This window comes from Xenopus tropicalis, chromosome 5, assembly GCF_000004195.4.
Source record: "Xenopus tropicalis strain Nigerian chromosome 5, UCB_Xtro_10.0, whole genome shotgun sequence".
NCBI classification, from domain to species: domain Eukaryota; kingdom Metazoa; phylum Chordata; class Amphibia; order Anura; family Pipidae; genus Xenopus; species Xenopus tropicalis.
In genome coordinates, this window is record NC_030681.2 from 87,859,659 (window position 1) to 87,881,091 (window position 21,433).

General features: G+C 37.2%; 1 protein-coding gene across 3 annotated transcripts in view; it reads right to left on the reverse strand.

The window, feature by feature from the left end:
* Positions 1–7,637: 7,637 nt before the first annotated feature.
* Positions 7,638–21,433, reverse strand: part of cyb5r4 (cytochrome b5 reductase 4) — a 67,522-nt gene continuing 53,726 nt past the window's right edge. Inside the window, exons 12-16 of one of the 3 annotated variants that reach the window (XM_031901715.1) lie at positions 19,270–19,422; positions 16,256–16,406; positions 10,611–10,697; positions 9,419–9,583; positions 7,638–8,500 (exon numbers count right to left, since the gene is read on the reverse strand). In XM_031901715.1, the coding sequence (XP_031757575.1) occupies positions 8,446–8,500; positions 9,419–9,583; positions 10,611–10,697; positions 16,256–16,406; positions 19,270–19,422 (611 nt within the window). In that variant the 3' untranslated portion in view covers positions 7,638–8,445. 3 annotated transcript variants of the gene reach the window in all.

A 21,433-nucleotide genomic window follows, 5' to 3' on the forward strand; every position in this document is an offset into this window, starting at 1 on the left:
TTAAAGTGTGTCTTTGCATGAATCACAATTTTGCACCCTTCAGTGCACTTACTCTTGCATCCAAGGCAATAATAAATTACACCTTAAATTTATTACATAGTACGTGAGATACCTGGATTTGCCCAGGGAATTTAATGTTGCATCTTTGAAATAGCAGAATATATTTGAAAAATAGCAACCTTTATTGAAAAGCATTTTTTACTGCAGTGCATACTTCATAAAATATATTATTTTTTTGAATTAGAGAAAAATATAAAAATGCGTTCCAGCTCAGCAAGAACTCTCTAAGCCAATGTGGGCGACCTGTCCTTGAGCTTTGAAAATGTATATCGTAAAGGAAAAATGCAGTGTAAATTGGAAATGTTTGAACTGAAAAAGCATATTCATAGGAATCATTGGTATCCATGGTATGGAAATATTTTTTCTATTGGCACTTTGACATAACATTTGACATAACATTTGTACTATCAAATGTTACATAAATTTATACTGAATATGTGCTCTATAATTCTATACATTCTGTCACTGTGGTACATTTTGTGCCCAGCTCTTATGCATATATTCAATTCCTCTTTGGCTTCTGGTACTTTCCCCTCTCTATTCAAACAAGCCTGTGTCAAGCCCATTCTTTAAAAGGCTTAAAGCGGACCTGTCACCTTAAGAAATAATTTCAAATTGTTTTCTATTGTGTTTGGCAAGCAAAATAAACTTTACTTACACTATATAAATTATTTGAATCTTATTTTCTTCAGCCTTGGAATTCACAATTGCAGCAAGCAGGCAGGGGCCATTTTGTGGACACTGTTATCAAAGCAAGCATTGCATTATGCAAAAATCTTGTTTCTGTGCCAGTATGGGGGGACCTGATACCCATGTCCATCCACTGGTTACACAATTAGATGGTGAGGAGGGAAGGGGAATGTGAGTAGTGCAGCAACATCTAAGAAGTTCTGAATTGAAAGTGAAAGTAACTGTCTGCCCCACCTCTATGCCTAAGGCATAGAGGCGGGGCAGGCATTATATGATTGACAGCTGGGATTTTAAAATGCTTTTATAATGGGTATGAATGTGGTAATAAAAAAAAATATTTTGGGTTTCATGTTTAATTTGAAAAGGACTTTTACTATACAGCTTTTTATGTCTGGGTGACAGGTCCTCTTTAAGAGTTCAATCAACATAAAGAAAAATCTTCACTTACATGCATGTTCTCAAAGGGTGCTTGACTTCCACAGCCGCTCCCAAGCCTTTTTTCCATGTATCTTTGCAAAGGGGAAGAAGCACACCAGTCTGTCGGCAATGCCTTTAAATAATTTATTTGCAGAAATGAACAAACAGCACAAGCTTTCGGGGGTGACCCCTTCTTCAGGTGCACCCTAGGCCCCTCCCAACTCCCTCCCCCCCCCCACATACCCCCACCTGCTCGCACACCCCCACCTGCACCTTCCCAGCTGCTACAGTACAGATCACTGGACTGGGCGGGAGATCCTAATAACTGTCAATCTCCTGGCTTGTCCCCAGTTCATATGCAGCAAACAGGTGGTATGCCACCCCCAGATTTTTGCTTTCCTAGGCCCAGGCCTTTGTGGCCTGCCCACAAGTCCAGCCCTGTTTGGTAACAAATCCACTTCCCTGGTTCAGCTTAGTGTGGCAATGCCTCAGGGTTCTGTATTTGGCCCTCTGTTGTTCTCCACGTACACTCTCTTTTTAGGTGACCGCATCTCTTCATTTGGTCTTAAATATCACTTATATGTAGATAAATTCCAGATATATTTAGTCACCCCTTCACTAACCACTGATGTTCAAACCCAGATTGCTAACTGCAGGCACAGTAAAGGGCCAAGCACCTCCCTCTGTTATTTTGTTAGTAGCACCAGTGGCCTTTGAGCATTAGTGGTGGGATGTAGTGTAATTTGTCCCCCCACAAACCTTTTAGAAATATGTTTGGTATCACGCACAAGCATCTTGATCATTTATGTAGCACTTAACAATATATCATACCGCTGTACAATAAAACTGCAAATTAGCTTTATCAAATGGAACGGTAGATTTAAAGGGCCTGTTCAACTTTGACACAAGGCATGGTGGCTTCTGATCTAGAGTCTATCAAACATCCTTTGCTAAAATGTCTGATTTTATTTTAGAGCAGAATTTGGTACTGATACATTTTCCCTTTTCCTCCCCTCACATCTTGGCTAGACAGAACAGCCAGTTTTTTGATGGAAGTAATGTTTCTATGTTTGACTACAACCCATGGCTTGAACGGTTAATCATTTTTGATGTGAAGGAGCAGTGAAATCATTTATAAACACAGTACCTAGCACCAGGGGAATTTATATTATGAGGAGGGCGGCTTCCTGCCTTTAAATAGCTACCCTCAAATGGTGTACATACACGGCCATGTCACTTTAAGGCTGATCTCCCATGGAGAGATTCAGTTGCCCGCAATTGATCTCTGCTACTGTGGGCGACTAATCTGTCCAAAATACATTTCCACCAGCAACAATAGGAATTGCTGATGGAAAGGTCACTGCCTGCAAGAGGAAACTGCATGTTGCAATGCATAGGTCTTTTCACCAATGATTCCTTATCTTGCTGGTGATCTTTGAAAAAGTTGCGTGAAAAAAAAGTTGCAGCTTGTGTGTGTGTGTATATATATATATATATATATATATATATATATATATATATATATATATATATATATAGGTTTTTAAACAATGAGTTTTCAATAAATTTTTTTTTTTGAATTTTAAGGGTGTGCCGGCCATGGATTATTTCATACTAAATACTCAGATTTTGGCTGTGCACCCCACAGAATACTAAAGCCTTGGAGTACAGACACCATCAGGACTGATATATATATATATATAGCAAGACAATGAGCCGCACACGCAGGGACTTTGTTAGAAAACAAAAAACGTTGGATCGTTTTCATTAAAAAAAATTTTGTTTTCTAACAAAGTCCCTGCGTGTGCGGCTCATTGTCTTGCTATATACATGGTTTTTGCAAGCACCTGGGGCATTTGATTACTATTAGGGTGTGCTCTGTTCTTTTCTGTATATATATATATAAATATATATATATATATATATGTACTGTATATTATGTGAGTCCCTGAGCTCAGTAACTGACAGAGCATGTGCAGTGAATCAGCAGAAAAGAAGATGAGGAGCTACTGGGGGGCATATTGAGAGGCACAGATCTTCCTTGCCTTGTGCTGACACAGAAGCCAAAAATATTTTAATAAATTCTTTACTGAGATTTATATCTACTCTCAGAGATAAATCATTGTTAAATCTATAGCACCCAGATCATTATAGTAGTTCATTGTGTTAGATATATGCATGTACAGTACCTTTATGTCCCCTTGCTGGGGAAGGTCAGAGGCAGTGGCGTAACTATAGCAGCCAACCCATGCATAAAAAAAACAAAAACACAGATCCAGTGCGCACATCCACCCCCCTACCTACCCCACCCAACATGCCTGCGTGCCCACACTCCACTTGCATTCACCGCTCCCCATTTCCCATCAGCTCTCAGGTAGGAAAGTGGCTGTGGAGGGAGGATTTCTATAGAGGAAACAGACCCCATGGTCCAGGCCCCCATGTGACTGCAGGGTCTGCTTACACTATAGTTATGCAACTGGTTGGAGGTTACATGCTGATGGTTAAGATTAATGATGGCTGCTGTGTCTCCTCACTGCTACTTGCATTGTCAAGGTTTACTTGTCATTATTACAATGTAGAAGAGACATTAGAAGAGTGGATATAGTGACATTTAGATGTCAAACTTTAGAATAAAATTTACTTAATGTCCATCATAAAATGGTGGCTCAAGGAAAAAGCTATAAAAGAACAATATTTACGGATACAGGTACAGAGCTGTTATCTTTCTGTAATTTGGATCTCCATACCTTAAGTTTACTAACAAATCATTTAAACATTAATTAAACCCAATAGGATTGTTTTGTCTCCAATAAGGATTAATTATAGTGTATCTTAGTTGGAAAAGGAAATCATTTTTAAAAATTAGAAATATTTGATTATAATGGAGTCTGTGGGAGATGGCCTTGCCATAATTTGGATCTCTCTGGATAACAGGTTTTTGGCATAACGGTAACATTTTTAATAAGTCCCTTAATATGATATAAACTATCTGTTAAGTATTCCTTCTGGGGTATAGTTTTCCTTTAACTAACAAAGATTATCATGCAATTTTTGCATAATAATTACTATTTACCGATATTTCTATATCAAAGTGCAGAATTTTACATCTAGGGGCTGATTTACTTACCCACGAACGGGTCGAATGGAGTCCGATTGCGTTTTTTTCGTAATGATCGGTATTTTGCGATTTTTTCGTATGTTTTGCGATTTTTTCGGATTCTTTACGAATTTTTCGTTACCAATACGATTTTTGCGTAAAAACGCGAGTTTTCCTATCCATTACGAAAGTTGCGTAAAAAGTTGCGCATTTTTCGTAGCGTTAAAACTTACGCGAAAAGTTGCGCATTTTTCGTAGCGTTAAGTTTTAACGCTACGAAAAATGCGCAACTTTTCGCGTAACTTTTAACGCTACGAAAAATGCGCAACTTTTCGCGTAAGTTTTAACGCTACGAAAAATGCGCAACTTTTTACGCAACTTTCGTAATGGATACGAAAAACTCGCGTTTTTACGCAAAAATCGTATTGGTAACGAAAAATTCGTACAGAATCCGAAAAAATCGCAAAACATACGAAAAAGTCGCAAAATGTTCGTTTTCAAGTCGGAACTTTTCGAATTCGGGTCGGATTCGTGGGTTAGTAAATCAGCCCCCTAGTGTTGTTTAGGTGTTTAGAACTAGAAAGAAAATGCTCATTAGGAAATATATGTTCTTAAAGAAAACTCATTATTATTAAAAATAAAAATCATTAAATTGAATTGCTTTACAACTCTTACCATGAACCACCATTTTGATCTTAATGTAGTGCTCATTTGATTTTCTTCAATGAACATTATTCTAATGTCTAAGATAGCTACAAATTCTGAAGAGACCTCATTAGTTACTTATTAGAAAAATATGTATTTTAAATTTGTTCTCGGGCATGCTCACACTATGCTCCCTTACTAGAGAGCCAGGAATAGATTTGTATATGTTGCAATACATGTATGTATGTATGTATAACTTTATTTATAAAGCGCTACTTATGTACGCAGCGCTGTTTATGTTGTATCCATAATGGTTCCTTGAGATTGGAGGCAAATATATTAGGGTTCTTACGTCTGTGCTATAACCTATACCAGAGTATGGATATTCTACATCCAGTTCAACTAATAAGGCCTCAGGAGGTATGTTATCTCCATCTAATTTCTCTAGAACATGCATTGTATTACAGGTTTACACATGATTGTAAGTTTTCTATATGGATCTAAAGTCTAAAGTGCCTTGCTTGATAATTCTTTTAGGCCTCTCAAAGCTTGCTGTTTCTTATTCCAGGACATTATTATTTCATCCTTTTGCATAGAACAGAAACTTCCTACCAAAAAGGTTGACATCAGTGCTTCTTAATTCTCCTGTAGATTTCGGTGCCCTCTATTAGTTTTAAACACCTGCCCCCTCCCTTTTTGATGTTTCTGTTGTTTTTTTTTACCTAAAACATCTTTGATATTGGCCTCAGCGTTAGATTTTTTCCAAGACCATTGGTTTTCTGTGAAAAGGAACTTGTGTTGACCTGAAAACCTGCCTCTTTTGTTTCAGGGTTTGCATCTCTGCCTTTGCTACTCTGAACCCATACATTCGTAAAGTCTTTTTTGCCACAAAAAAATTTCATTGTGAGTTGGTCCCTAAGCTCAGTAACTGACAGCAGTGACAGCAGCACAGAGCATTTGCAGGGAATCAGCAGATGGGGAGCTACTGGGGGCATCTTTGGAGGCAAAGATCTTCCCTGTGGGTGCCTTGGGCTGGCATAGAAGCCCAAAACACCAAAACATAATTTTCAACATTTCTACTTCTTTAGTTAAGCTTTAGTTTGCCTTTAATAGGAATGCACACTTAAATAGGACATGTTCCCTCTTAAGTACAAAATTCTCATGAGTTGGGGGGCAAATGAATGAAAACTGGAAATCCCTTGAGATGAATTTATTAGATATATATTTCCCAAAAATTTACATTCCACTACCTTATACATTGTTAAAACAATAAATCTTTAATGCTCACCAGTAAGTTATCATAGCTCGGAGAAACGTTGCTTTAATTTCTTTCTGCTCCAAATCAAATCTCTGAACCTTTTGTGAAGTTGCTGTTAATGGTGGTTAGATCATTATTTAACATGTCCTTCATAACTATTGCTCACTTGGAGGGCTGCGCATAATACAGTTGCAAAGAAACCTTGCTCCCTTACGATAAACTCTTTTTCCAAAAATTAAAACTTTTATACAGGTATGAGATGCATTATCCGCAAACCTGTATCCAGGAGGAAAAACAATCCTATTGGTTTTATTTAATGTTTAAATGATCGTTAGTAGATTTAAGGTATGGAGATAAAAATATGGAAAGATCACTTATCCAGAAACACCCAGGTAGTGAGAATACTGGATAACGGGTCCCGTATCTGACTATTGCAGCAGCAGTGTATTAGTGAAGGAAGCTACAGGCCTCTCTACTCCAAAATTGAGCACAGGGGCTTGTAGCTATTTTTATATGCCCTGCGCAAAAAAAGAGTGCAAAATGCAAAAATATTTTACTTGTGGAGCTAGTGAGACATATAGAAGCTGGGGAGGAGAGGACAAGAGATGGTTTTCCCTTGTTCCTGTGTGGTCAAATCCTTGGTGGGTAAGTGAAGGAAGGTTAGGGCTTGTCATGAGCTGCAGTAATTGTGTGACCAGAGCTTTTAAACATAAACTACAGTATGTCCTGTGCGCTTGACACCTTTTCTGCACTTAGATGTGATGGACGACTGATCTGCCCTATTATAAAACTTTCCCTGAAATGGCAAGACAGATAATACTCAAGTTCTGCAAATTTCTTATTTTTAAAACTATGTTGGGAATGGAAGGTTACTGCAGTAACCATTAGGGCTCTGGCACACGGGGGAGATTAGTCGCCTGCGATTAACTCCCTGTTCGCGGGCGACTAATCTCCCCCGTGTGCCAGAGCCCTTAAAGCTATTATTTAATCTCCTCCAAACAACACAGAGAGTGAAAATACCTTTGAATGCAGAAAGCGAAGGGGGGGGAACAGCTTCTCTTTTTGACATGCAGGGATTCCTATGTTTTTGCAGGTAAAAGTATTTTTCAATACCTTATCCAACAGACAGCAAAGTGATGTATGCCAGTGCCCATAAGGGTACTAAAACTAAAACATTAAAAAACAAGTTGATTGTCCTGCTATCAACAAAGACTTATGGTAACTTGGCTATCATCAAGTACATGGTACAGTCTTCTAATTAAAGAGATAAAGAATATTTAGTTTTAATAAGATACTCTTGAAAATAGCATGCCTGTATTTCTGAGCTTTCTGGATAACAGGGTTCCGGATAAAAGATCATATATCTAAACCTGAAATCCCTCAGCCAGTTACAGGAACAAAAAACAGCAGAGGAACTTTATACTGAATGTTGTTTCACTTTCAGCACTGGTAGAAAAGACTAAAAAAACAGAGAGGGGCAATATGATTTTATTGCATCTGGTAGGCTTCAGTACATACATTTGGACAATACAAAAACACACACCAATGCTCCTGAGATCAAGCAGGCTTTCAGAAGATACAGTAACCTGAATCAATAGCTTAGATATACACTACTTGGCTAAAAGTGCATGCTCACCTGACTGTCCAACATCTCATTCCTAAACCAACAGTATCAATATGAAATTGATCCTCCCTTTTCTGCTATATCTGCTTCTTTTCTTTTTGGTGGGATTTGCTTCCAGTCAGCCACCAGAGTATTAGTGATCATGTTTGGCTTCCTATTCAGCTTCAGTTAAGTTGAGGGCTTTGAGCAGGCCAGTTCTTCCACTCCAGTGTCAGCAAACCTATTATTAAAGGACCATACAATGTGGTGGTGTATCTGTGGCTTAAATTGCCAATTCCAATAATTATACGAGGGGGGAGGGGTCCACATACTTTTGCCAAATAGTGTACCTTCAAGTATTATAAATAAGTTAATAGGAAATAAAAATGATTTCAAAAACTAACAATGACAAGAATTCATTTCATTTTATATATTTGCAATGCATTTCTGTAAGACAGGTACCAAAAACAGTAATATGGAGCTGAGACATCTGACAAAAATCAGCCAAAAAAATAAAGTATTTTCTTGTTTTTTTTTTTTTACAGTATAATGCTGGACAATAAAAGCAAAAAACATTTATACCAAAATATGAAGTAGCACCATAAATGCATAGACAATTCCAGTGCCATTGGCCAGTTGGTCATATTCGATATTGTGCTGGTTAGTGGAGAACATTTACTCTCTGAAAGCAAACACTTCTTCTTTGGAAAAGCCAAGGTCCTGTAGAAAGCTGTTAGAGTAGAAGATTGCAAACTGCTTAATATGCAAATAAAGCTAAGTATTACTAATAGATTTCTGAATGAGGAAAAAATAAACATATGAAATAGATCTCTTCATTCTAATACAGGGTCAACTTGCACTTGCACTTATAATGATGAACTATGCAGTGGCTTATGTTCTATTTCTAGGAAGTCTAAGGGCAGTGGCACACAGGGAGATTAGTCGCCCCGTGACAAATCTTCGTTGTTGCAGGCAACTAAATCTCCCCGCAATGCCATCCCACCGGCTAGAATGTAAACCGCTGCTGCGTTGTCCTGAAGTTGCCCGAAGTTTCCTCTCAAGACATCTTCGGGCGACTTGTATGCCATCCCACCGGCGATTTACATTCTAGCCGGTGGGATGGCATTGCGGGGAGATTAGTCGCCCGCAAAAACGAAGATTTGTAGCGGAGCCACCAATCTCCCTGTGTGCCACTGCCCTAAGGAATGAATAGGAGATAAAGGTAACTACAGAATGACATTTGGTCTAAGATTAAAGTCCATCATCATTAAAGGTCTGGCTGATCGGTAGTGTGGTTGTTTTTTTGAGAGAGGGTTTGGCCAGAAGTACTCTTTATTTATATTTATGTATTTATTTACATGCGAGGTGCATCCCTAAAAGTGTATAATCTGTTGACTTTATGCTTTTAATATCTGAATCTGTCCTTACTCTAGTCATACTAAACCTTAGCGATTCACACTTCATGGAAGTGAATACACTGTAAAGTGAATTAGAATAAAACATAAATGAACAAATAAATGAAGTCACAGTTAGTGCATCCATTGCTCACATCTGTGCTCTTTTTTCCATTTAAATGCTTGACCCACCGAGTGTCCACAATGCTCCAATAAAATCTGTTTATTTTATATTGATGTGGCCTTGACTTTACCTTATTCCTTGGTCAACAAATGCATTTGGCCCGCAAATGCAAATGAGAATTTTTGATCCTTCTTCAGTCCTTAATATGGATTCATTGAGTAGGGAATATGATATTTGCCCCCTGTATCCAGTCCATTTAACACTTGGCTCTGACAGAATAAGCTGAGCCTCAAACCTAAATTGAAGTATATTAAATTCATTATAAATGTATGTTTCAAATAAATCTGTAAATCATTATATAACTATACAGAAAATGATTAAGACTGACTAAAAAAAGTCAGATATTGCTCTACTGTTAAAGACTATTGTGATTTTTTAGAAACTTTGCACTTATACCAAGTTTGGTATTAGTTTAAAAGGGTTAGTTCACCTTTACATTGCATTTTATCATATGTAGATAAAAGTATTGTAATATATTGTAAAACTAACTTAGATAATAAAAGTTTATCAATTCTATGCTGATTATACCAGATACCTTCCTACTTCTGTCAGTTTTTTTTAAAAACTGCAGCTGGTAGTACCGTGTTTGTGCCCTTATCACCAAATACACAGGATCAACCTTGGAGAAGATAGCATAATTTTTCATCCAATATAGTTATCATATAATACTTGAAATGGGGGAATTCAATTTTCTCTACAACATTTCCTAGTACATGTAATAGTAACCCTAGCAGCCAATCAGCAGGTAGCATTAACAGTTCTGCAATTTGAAAGCAAACATTTTACTGAGCACTATGGTTTAATAGATCGTAAGTAAAATGTATATCATTATTACAATGTCCCTTTGGGCTCTTCTACTATTGATTATTGTCCAATCCGGCCAACCAATATGCTGGGCCATTTTTTTATGCTTGAAGATTGCTCAGCACATATATATATATTTTAACCAGTCCATCATATACAGGATAAAGACATTATATACTGTAAGGGTTTAAATTAAATTGGACATAAAAACAATGCTAAAAACAATATAAAATAACAAAGAACTTGCAACATCCATGCAATAGTAACCCTCCCCTTGGTTGCATCAAGCAAAACAAGCATGTTGCCCATCTGCTCTGTTGTTCACAACCAGCCCTACTTTTTCATTTGACGTCTCAATTAAACTGGAAAGCCAATGTTTGATACAGAAAAAACATGTCCCTATTTTGAGCTCAGCTGAACTGTTCATATACTTTCTGCCATCTGCAGCAATTGCTTACCTTTTGTCTGCCAAGCTCAATTCTTCCACTTGTTCTTTCCACAAAATATCCTCTTCTTTTTTGTTGAAGAAAATCAACTTTGCTTTTCTGAAAATATAAAGAAAATAAAAAGGACAAGTAAACGTGCTATGCCATCACAATGACCCACATACTGAGTGTATGATTGCATCTAGGTAGAAGTTGTGGTAAACCCCCAGAAAAACAACACCCACTAAAATGCTTTGTACTGACCTAAACACCTCAATGCCAGCCTTACACTAAACTACTGAATAACTTTACATACAAGATGATTAATTAATCATATACACAAAAGCAGAATGCATCAGCATGCTGGGGGTAAATAACAAATGTATCCACTTGCTAGCAGCTCTCCTCTGGAGCTCTGTTACTTATGTGCTACAGAGATCTTCTATATCACACAGACATTTGTACAGAATATCAAAACTGCACATGAATGCACATAAATGATCAACCTAAACACTGACAAGGGTTCATTTTCTGTCCACCGAAGAGCCCAGTAAGACTTAAATAGTATTTCCTTTATCCCTGTAATAATAAAATAGTACATTGTACTTGATCCTAAGATATAATGAATCCTTATTGGGAGCAACACACATGTATTGGGTTTAATCAATGTTTCAATTCTTTTTTCACCCTCAAAGTGAAGTGAATATTCATAGAGTGGGCAGGGCTTAGCGATGTCACAGGCGGTCCCTTCCTGCTCTACTCGCTCCTCTCCCCCTCTCCCCCCCCCTGGCAGCAGCACAAGCAGAGAGACACAGAAGGAGGGAGGGGTTTTCCCTGCTGCTGCTGAGTAAAGCCTGTCAGTCAGTGCTGTGACCACTTCCTGTGGGAGACTGAAGGACACTCCCATGTCTCATTTGGCTCTGACTTCTTATCAGTGAGGTTGTGTATGCAGCTCTCATATAATGGCAGTTTTAGGAGGTAAAATGCTTTCAAAGCATCTTTCTTTCTGCATTATTTCACATTTTGAGAGAGTATGAATATTATAACTGAATATGAACTTTATATAAAATGTCTCCTTTAAACTTTAAACTAACAAGTCAAGAGGTACAGACCGCTTATGCCCACCACAATAGTTCACATTTTTATCAGTCAGGGTTATACATAAGCAAATCATGTTTATATAGCTGTGAGGACAGCCACATGAAGCAATGCCAGAATAAGCTGCTATCCTCAAACATTTCTGGCTCCTGCATAGTACAACCATAAACTAGAACAAACTTTGTGTTGGTTTGAAAAACATGAAGTCACTGAATGAAATCTGGCTGTTGTTGGCACCACCCAGTTTTTCTAACCTTGGACCACAGTTATATAGTAAAAACCACTGTGCAAAGTTTAGGGACCATGATTTTAATAGTGTCTGAATGGAAGCAATTTATATTTCCCCACTGAAAGTCAACGAGTGACATCTGATTTGCTCCGCCCACTTTTTCTAACCTGGAACTGCAGTTACCCAATGACTAACTCTGCAAAGTTTAGGGACCCTAGGATTAATAGTAAAAGAACAACAGCAGTTTAAGTTTAAACCAATAAAAGTCAATAATGTGAATTGTGATTGGTGGTTGTGCCCCCTTTTTCTAAACTTGAGTTGAAGTCACCCAGTGACAAACTGCAAAGTTTGGGCATCCTGGTATAAAAAGTGTGAGAATGACAGCATTTTAAATTTAAACCAATGAAATTCAATGGATGCAATGTGATTGGCTGTTAGTGGCCCAACCCACTTTTCCTATTTTAATCTGCAGTTCCCCAGTGGCCAACTCGGCAAAGTTTGGGGACTCAGGCCGTAAAAATGGTGGTTTTTCTAACCTTTAACCTTAGTCCCCCGGTGACAAACTATGAAAAGTTTAGGGATGCTGGCATTAAATGTGTGAGAATGGCACTTTTTCTAACCCTGAATACGTAGTCCCCAGTGACTGTGCAAAGTTTGGGAACCCTGACATAAATAGTGTGAGAAAGGCAGCAGTATAAATAAACCAATGAAATTCAATTGGTGAAATATGATTGGCTGGTGGCTCTAACAACTTTTTCTAACGTTTAACCTTAGTCCCCCAGTGACAAACTGTGAAAAGTTTGGGATCACTGGCATTAAACGTGTGAGAATGGCAGCAGTTAAAATTGCCCCATTAAAATCAATGAAATAAATCTGATTGGCTTTCTGTAGCTCCACCCACTTTTTTTTCAAACCTTGAATTATTGTCACCCAGTGACTAACTTTGGGAACCCTGGAGTAAATTGTATAAGAATGGCAGCAGTTTAAATTTCCACATTAAAGTCAATTGGTGAAATCTGAATGGCTGTTTTGGCTCCTCCCACTTTGGGTCATCCAACAAATATCACTGTTTCATTCGGGGTGACCCCATGATTATGATATTCAAGTTTGGGGGGTGTAGCTTCAAAGCTGTAAGTGTGGCAGCAGTTCAAAAATTTTCCCTGTCAAAGTCAATGGAACGTTTGGGAACGGTGTCACAAAAAGACGGGGGGCCGGATCGCTTATAAAAGCAAAAGCAACCTGATACGCTATAGGGCAAAGAAGTGTGGAGAGTTTGGGTGTTGTACCCCTAAAACTGTAGGAGGAGTAGCATTTAGAAAATTAGGGGCGCGAAGAAGAAGAAGAAGATAAAGCGGAAGAACAAGCTAAAGTGGAAGAACAGTATGTTGGGTTTTTCAACCCAACGTAACAATAAATTGCAGCATGCAACTTAAATAAAAACAATGAAAAAAGCATATAATAAAATATCCCAAAGCTAAACCTTGTTGTCATGTAGTTGTTTTTCAGAAACATAAGTAATCGTAAAGTGGGAAAAGTTGCAGGGGGGAATAAATGTAAGAGTGGGAAAGCTGAGCAGGAGAGCTGTGGATAGTAAGGATATTGCTGTTCAGTGTCGGGCTGGCGCGGTCACGTCAGAAAGGGCGTGGTCATGTCAAATTGGACGTGGTCTTGTAAAAAAAAAAACGCGTGCGACAAAAAAATCGTACGTCAAATGCGTTTCGCAGATTTTTCGCCATTTTGCAAATTTTCTTGCCGTTTCGTGAATTTTATGGCAAAGCAAAATGGGACAGATTTGCTCATCACTACTGGTGGGCCCCTGGGGTCCCAGTCCAACACCGTTGCTGTTTACCAAATGCATCTATTAGAAATTAGTGGATAGAGATTTTCCCGCAATGTAATAGCAACAAATAAGACATTTGCTTTTAAACCAGCGACCAGTAAATTCTACCTGTGGATTGGTTGCTATGGGTTACTGCTCCTGTGCAAATTGTGCCTTTATTACATAACCCTGTTTCACTTCCAGGTGGTAGGTACCAGAACTGTAGGTACTGTGGCCATGATTGGCCTTTCTCTTGCCCTAAGGATTTAACATATTTTCTTCAGTCCCCTGTGGCAGATAGTCATCTAGCTTTACAGAGCTGTTGAAGCTAATGTTTTTGTTTTTTTAATACACATATATATATATATATATATATATATATATATATATATATATATATATGTTTCAGAAGGGTTATATACATTTTCTTTATTTATCTTGTACTGACTGTAAAAATTGAATATCCTCATTGAGAAGTACAGGTGTCGGACACCTTATCCGGAAGCCCATTATCCAGAAAGTTCCGAATTACAGAAAGGCCATCTCCCATAGACTCCATTTTAATCAAATAATTCACATTTTTAAAAATGATTTCCTTTTTCTCTGTAATAATAAAATAGTACCTTGTACTTGATCCCAACTAAGATATAATTAATCCTTATTGGAGCCAAAGCAATCCTATTGGATTTAATTACTGTTTAAATAATTTTTTTAGCAGACTTAAGGTAGGAGATCTGAATTACAGAAAGACCCCTTATCTGGAAAACCCCAGGTCCCAAGCATTCTGGATAACAGGTCCCATACCTGTACCTGATCTAAACAGACTAAATGGTTAATGATATTTAAGAATCTAAATTGGGTGGTAAATGAATAACATACAATGCATAAATAATGTTTAATTTCACCAATTATTGTTGAGTATAATTTTTTTATCAGCTGCCTTCACTGTAGATGTCAGCCAGTTTAGACATAACTGACAGTATGTGATTATGCTTAGGCTGTGAGCTATTATCTTGTCAGATCTGAGACTAAGCAATTAATAATGACAAAAGCAAAGATGCCCAAAATAAGAGAACTGAATTTTCTGCAGATAATGATTTGTACAAGTAAGAATGGGTGCAAGTAATAATAGGGGAATTAATTTTGGAATAATTTAAAGTTGTTACCAATGCATTAGACTCGTGTATTAATAGAAAAGACACAAATTTACTAAAATTCACTTAAATTGCAGTCGAAGATGGCAAAGAAAATGTTGTTCTGTTCATGGATCTTGGCAGCTGGAATCATGTGGTCTTTGTATATGTCCTTCATCCTGTCTGTTATTACTGGCCAGTTCATCTATTTGGTCTTGTTGCTAAGAAAAGAACAGATTGCTACTCCTGAGACTGAGTGTGACGTTGCCTTGCTTTCAGGTTCTTGAAATGGTTTGTTTGTGGTTCAAAAAAAGCAGAAGCTAATAGCAAAATACCATTTAAAGAGATTTTCTCAGGAGGACAGGGATTCTTTGTGTAAGGATATACATCCCTTAGTGTATAGCAGAAAAATCTAAATGCTATTAATACGGCAACAGAGAAGACCTTTCTGAATGGAAGCCTTTCCAGTCTCTGATGCTACTACCACTGGGGAATTCTTAGTACCAGTCAACAGTACTCTATAGAGAATTTTATTATAACTATTAGTTAGTGCCCTATACATAAATAACGGCAATTCACTGTGCTGGCTACTTGATCTGACAGTCTATGAAGATATCTTTTAGTTTCACATTTTATTGCCCTATTCTCATGAAAGTATAATGAGATATCTCAAGCTCCATGGGGATATTTTAATTGTATTTTAAGTATAAATATATTCCATATAAATAGAGCAAAGTGATTTCTTTTGCATTTCCTGTGCCCTTCCTGTTGCTCCCTCAGTAGAAAGCTACTAATAGTGTGCATCGCTACTGAATGGAAGCCAAGCAGCTTTGCTGGTGGATAGAAAGACACAGTTATGTTCTTGACTGAGCGTCTTCTACCAAGACTCCATGCTACGCCCTACCCTCCATATATAACTCTCCTGCACTCAATCATTATTGGAGAGAGCACTCTACTACATAAAACAAACTGCAATCCAAAAAAAAAAAAAAGGATTTCCCATTAGAAAAGTTGCCAGGGATGGCCCTCTAATGTTATAATGCAAATGCTCTACTGCTAAATATTAGCAGCAGCTTGCACCCACATTCGCAAAAATGGGTGCATGCAATTGTGTCTGCAAAAGAGCAACTGCAACAGTTGCAACTTCCCATCCAAACTATTTGAGTCTGAAAACTGCACACATAATGCCTCTTAATTACATAGCAAATTGGAAACTTGATATCATTTCATGGATCCATTTTGAATAAATTACTGCATACTATAAAGGTCATATAAAGGGGAAATATACTTTTCAAGTTCTGTAAATGTTAAAAAAACCTGTTCATTTGTAATATAAAATAAAAAAACACCAGAAAATGCTGGTGATAAAAGAGCATGAAAGTGACCGTGTTATACCCACCTAAGACTAGAAACACAAGTTAAAACGTGCTGCAGCAATCTAATCATTGGTGTTATGCCTGTCCCCGCTGCTACAAGGAAGACATCCATCACGTTTTCAATCTGGAAACTGCTGAATGTGCCCTGGGGATTGCTTATGGATATATAGTCACCTGCAGAAAAGAAGCAGGGGGTAAAAATAATAATGATACTTTTCAGAAAGGCCAGGGATTATAGGTGAACATGAGCAAAACAGATCAATTAAAGTAAATAAAATTCAACTAAACAATAGTGTCTGTTAAAAAAAGCACCTCATACATTGTTTCTCTAAGACAAAAACCATGCTCGACAAAGCATACCAAGTGCAAAATCCCCAGAAGCAGAAGGTTCATTTAACTTAACAGCAATTGGGTTATTTTACATAAAAAGCATAGAACATTCATGGTCTATTAGGTTTTAAAGAAATAAAATGAATTCAGCCACCATACATGGCCAATCACTTCAGCCCATGTGTACGTGCCTCAGTTGAGGTATTAAATCAATATACTGTTTCTGTACACGTATAGCCAGGTTAAATTAAGCATTAAACATTTAGCAGTCAGTATTCCCAATTATATGCTAGACTTGCTACATTAATTGCTCTGCCTACTGCAGAGGAAAATGTAATGGTTCAGAGTCAAACATATTGAGCTGTTTGGGTAAGTGATCAGCACTTCCTGCTATGTAATAACAACAAATGTACATCACATTTTCCCATCTATTGGAGCAGGATGAGCGTTTCTTGTTATTTTAGCAGACTCAGTGTGATTTCTAAACTGATGCACCTTAATGGAGATTAGTGTAGCTCTTTGTCAGTACCAGTCCTTAAGTTATGTCTAGATGAATATAATAGATTTCACTATTCTGTAGCATATCAACTAAACAAGTATGTCTTACTATAGATGTTTTCATATTTGCTTTTGCATTTTGATTTAATTCATGGCAAAAAAAAATCAAATGTTCTTTTTTTGCTCTAGAGGTGTTATTAACAAATAAAAATCTCTCTACCTCAAACCCACTGAGATTGTAATAGCAAATGTCGGCAAACTGGGAAAGCAAGAATTAAAAAAAATCTACCCCCTTAGTGCATCTATATTATATATTTGTTAGTTTTACTGATGTAATTTGGTTTAACATAATTTACTCCATTCTGCTAAACTCATTTGCAATACATCTCTTCTATCTAAAGGTGGCCATACAGGTGACAGATTTTAGTTACCAATTTGGGTCCTTTAGACAAATTCGGTAGTTTATCTGCCCATGTATGGACACCCCCGACCAACATCTGGCTTCAAATTGGCAAGATCTCTATCGGGCAGGTTTAATTTTCCATTGGATCGGGGACTGCATAGGATCGTTGATGTGGTTATTGGTCTAACAGTTTGATTTAATTGTTTAGCCCTAGGGTCATAATTTTAGCTTCTAATGATTTGGCCTTTTATAAGCAGCTTTAATTTGTTAGGATCCAATTCTCCCTATCCACCAGGCAACCGTTCGAATTAAAAACTAGAAGTTGCATAGCAGAGGGCCTGAGAAAGAGAAGTCACGCAAGGTAACCATAATCGGAGCCTCACTGAGCAATATTTTTCGGCTGCTGGGTCAGTGATCCCCATCTTAAAGCTTTTAAAGAGACATTAGAAAAGCAAATAATTCCAAAGTAATAAAAATTAGAACCTATTGAAAAGTTGTTATGATTATGATATTCTATAATGTACTACCCCTTTACAGGTATGAATAAGCATGTGCCCGCTTAAAGTGCCTTGACACGATAACTCTGTACCTTGGTATCCATGTTGGGATTGCAATATTTTGCAGAACATATTTAAATCTGTGAAACTGGCTCTATTAGAATATAAAATATATACATATATTTTTTTTTTTTTTCTTCCCCTTGTAGCATGCGTTCTGCTTTGGAAAATATGTCTTATTTGCCTAAATGTTGGTACTTGGCTCTCTTAAAGTAAAGGTTATCCTTTACTCCTTTGATATATGTGTTGGCAGCGAGAGAGCCTGGCCAGCATGGTAGATAAGTGTTTAAAGAAATGATACGATGGCTAAAATAATCTATTGAATTTGAAAAATAAATACATGCATTAAAATAAATCTTTGTTATTAAACATGGGTAACCAAGGGATGCGATAAAAACAGTGTAATAGATGATGCCATAATAAAATGGAACAAGTGGAATAGAAGAGATGTCACACCAGAGATAAGTAGCTGCTAGTGGCAGAAAACCAATTTCTAGTCACCTACATAGTACACTCTTTTTGTTATGTAAGCCTTATGGCGAATAAAAACTTGGAAAAAGAATGAATTGGGAGGAAGATGCCATGAGAGGTCCAAGAGGGACATTGGCAATTATAAGTGTTTATACTAGGATTATAAGTGCAGGTATTTACTATAAGGAAGTGTATGCTATTTCTTATCCCATGCCACTAGATAGGTCAATAAAATCAGTTCCTATGTTTACTACTTTTCATTTCATTATAACTATTGGTATATAATGCAATTTGGAACAACCAAGTTACCACATGAAGGTAAACTCCATATGGTTTTTTGGCTGTATTTCCAAAGGCTGGCACTTCCTTGCATGGTTGCATTTCTTGGAAAAAGTGTAAATTGTTCTCACAGGATGATCCAACCATGCTGTAGTTTTGTTATAGGGGAAATCTCCAACACCAACAACCATTTTTTAAAACCATATGTACTTGCACAGATACAAAACTACTAGTAAAACAGGGAAGCACAGTTCAACCTCAGTTGCACTTTATTTATATTTAACAAACCCTTGGACTGCTGTCCTACAACCCCCTTTGTATATATTTGTACTTAAATAAGCGTTACTCTGCAGAAAGAATGGCCAAACTTTGATGTGGTTGTAACCCCCCCCCCCCCCACTCATTTAGTAGTGGGCTTATATGCAAGGCAAGCCTTTTCCTCACATTTAAGAGAAGGTGGGGGATGACTTGTTTGCAGTTATGTAAATAACAATCTTACCTACTGTCAAGTTTTCAAGATGTGGGGTAATGCTTCCATTTGGATATATTTTTATCATTAGGTACAGGCACTGTTTATTGCAAAAAGTTGAGTATTGGGCATCCGGCAATAAACAGCTTGCCACTGGTGTATAAGGCTTCACTATGTCAACACCTAAACAATATAACATAAAACAGTCACAATCTAATATATTGAGATTTATATTATTATATTATTAAGACACATACAATCTTAAGAAGATCCAAAATATACCTTATCAAAAAATACCATGGATAAATATATAATAAATACTGCCCAGTATGTATGAATACAATACTACAGAGGAGAATAGATTTTCCTTTATGCTTTCCTTCTTGTATTCTACAACATTACCGCTTTCAACAACCAATTTTATGTTAATCTAGAGGACTGTTATTGAATCTACTGAAACTTATTATTAAGGCGTAAGCTTCTTAGATTGGAAATGCTAAGCACCTTAAACATATTTATATAATGACCATATCCAGTGCTAAGCACATCTTTTGAATTCTAAGCAAAACTAACTTGGAAGGTTTGCGTGCATAAATCATTTTTTTTTAGAAAATGATAAGCATGCCTTATGTATAATTTAAATTTTATTTCATTTTATTTTCTTTCTATATGTGCAAAATAAGTACATTTTATTTTGAAAGGACAGATTTATTAAGCATTAGAAGTTAGCTACTGGGCAAAACATATCAGAGCCTCCAGATGGATACCCAGCTTTTTAAAACCAACTTTACAGATTATATACAGGGTAAATATTTTTCAGGCTAGGGCACAACAGAAATGATAAGATACATAGTTACATAGGGTTGAAAAAAGACCAGAGTCCATCAAGTTCAACCCATCCAAGTAAACCCAGCACACCTAACCCACACCTACCAATCTATACACTCACATACATAAACTATAAATACAACCACTAGTACTAACTGTAGATATTAGTATCACAATAGCCTTGGATATTTTGATTGTTCAAGAACTCATCTAGGCCCCTCTTAAAGGCATTAACAGAATCTGCCATTACCACATCTCTAGGAAGGGCATTCCACAACCTCACCGTGAAAAACCACCTACGCTGCTTCAAATGGAAGCTCCGTTCCTCTAATCTAAAGGGGTGACCTCTGGTGCGTTGATTGTTTTTATGGGAAAAAAGAACATCCCCCATCTGCCTATAATCCCCTCTAATGTACTTGAACAGAGTAATCATGTCCCCTCGCAAGCGTCTCTTTTCCAGAGAAAACAACCTCAACCTCGACAGTCTAACCTCATAGTTTAAATCTTCCATCCCCTTTACCAGTTTAGTTGCACGTCTCTGCACTCTCTCCAGCTCATTAATATCCTTCTTAAGGACTGGAGCCCAAAACTGCTCTGCATACTCAAGGTGAGGCCTTACCAGGGACTTATAAAGGGGCAAAATTATGTTCTCATCCCTTGAGTCAATGCCCTTTTTTTTATACAAGACAGCACTTTATTTGCTTTAGTAGCCACAGAATGACACTGCCTGTTTTAATTATGCCTACAGAAAAAGTCTAGTTATAGGGAAATTGGCAGGCATTTAAATAACTAAATTCGGTAAGAACAAAAGCACAGCAATTTAGCAAATTCTAAGTATGTAAAAAAAAAAAAAAAAAAAAACAGAAAAAATGAATAAAACTGCATACATGGTAACCAATTAAAGGCAAAAGAAAAGCCAAAACAAGGCTTCTCACAATAGGGTGTAGTACTGAGCTGTATTATTGTCAGATTAAAATAATATTCAATGACACAAAATACATACATTTGTATTTAATCAATCACCACCATTCCTAAAGCTATTTTTGAAATACCTGAAGGGAAAGGAAAGTGCTCAAATGATTTAATGGAATGGTTTGTGCTCAATGCAATGGTGATGTCATCTACTAATCATTAACTCAGTATTCACTTATTTGTTTCATTTGGGCACCATTGATATAAGATTTATTGGTGTAATAAGTGAATAGCGGGCTGGTGTACATTGACCCCAAGGGCAATGAAGATATGAAGTGCTGCTCTATTTCAATACCTGGAAAGTCTTCCTCCGCAGGTGTATTTCAACTGTTAGAGAAATATCCTAAACCATTCCTGCCATTTCAAATCGACTGGAAACCTGCTAGAACCACTG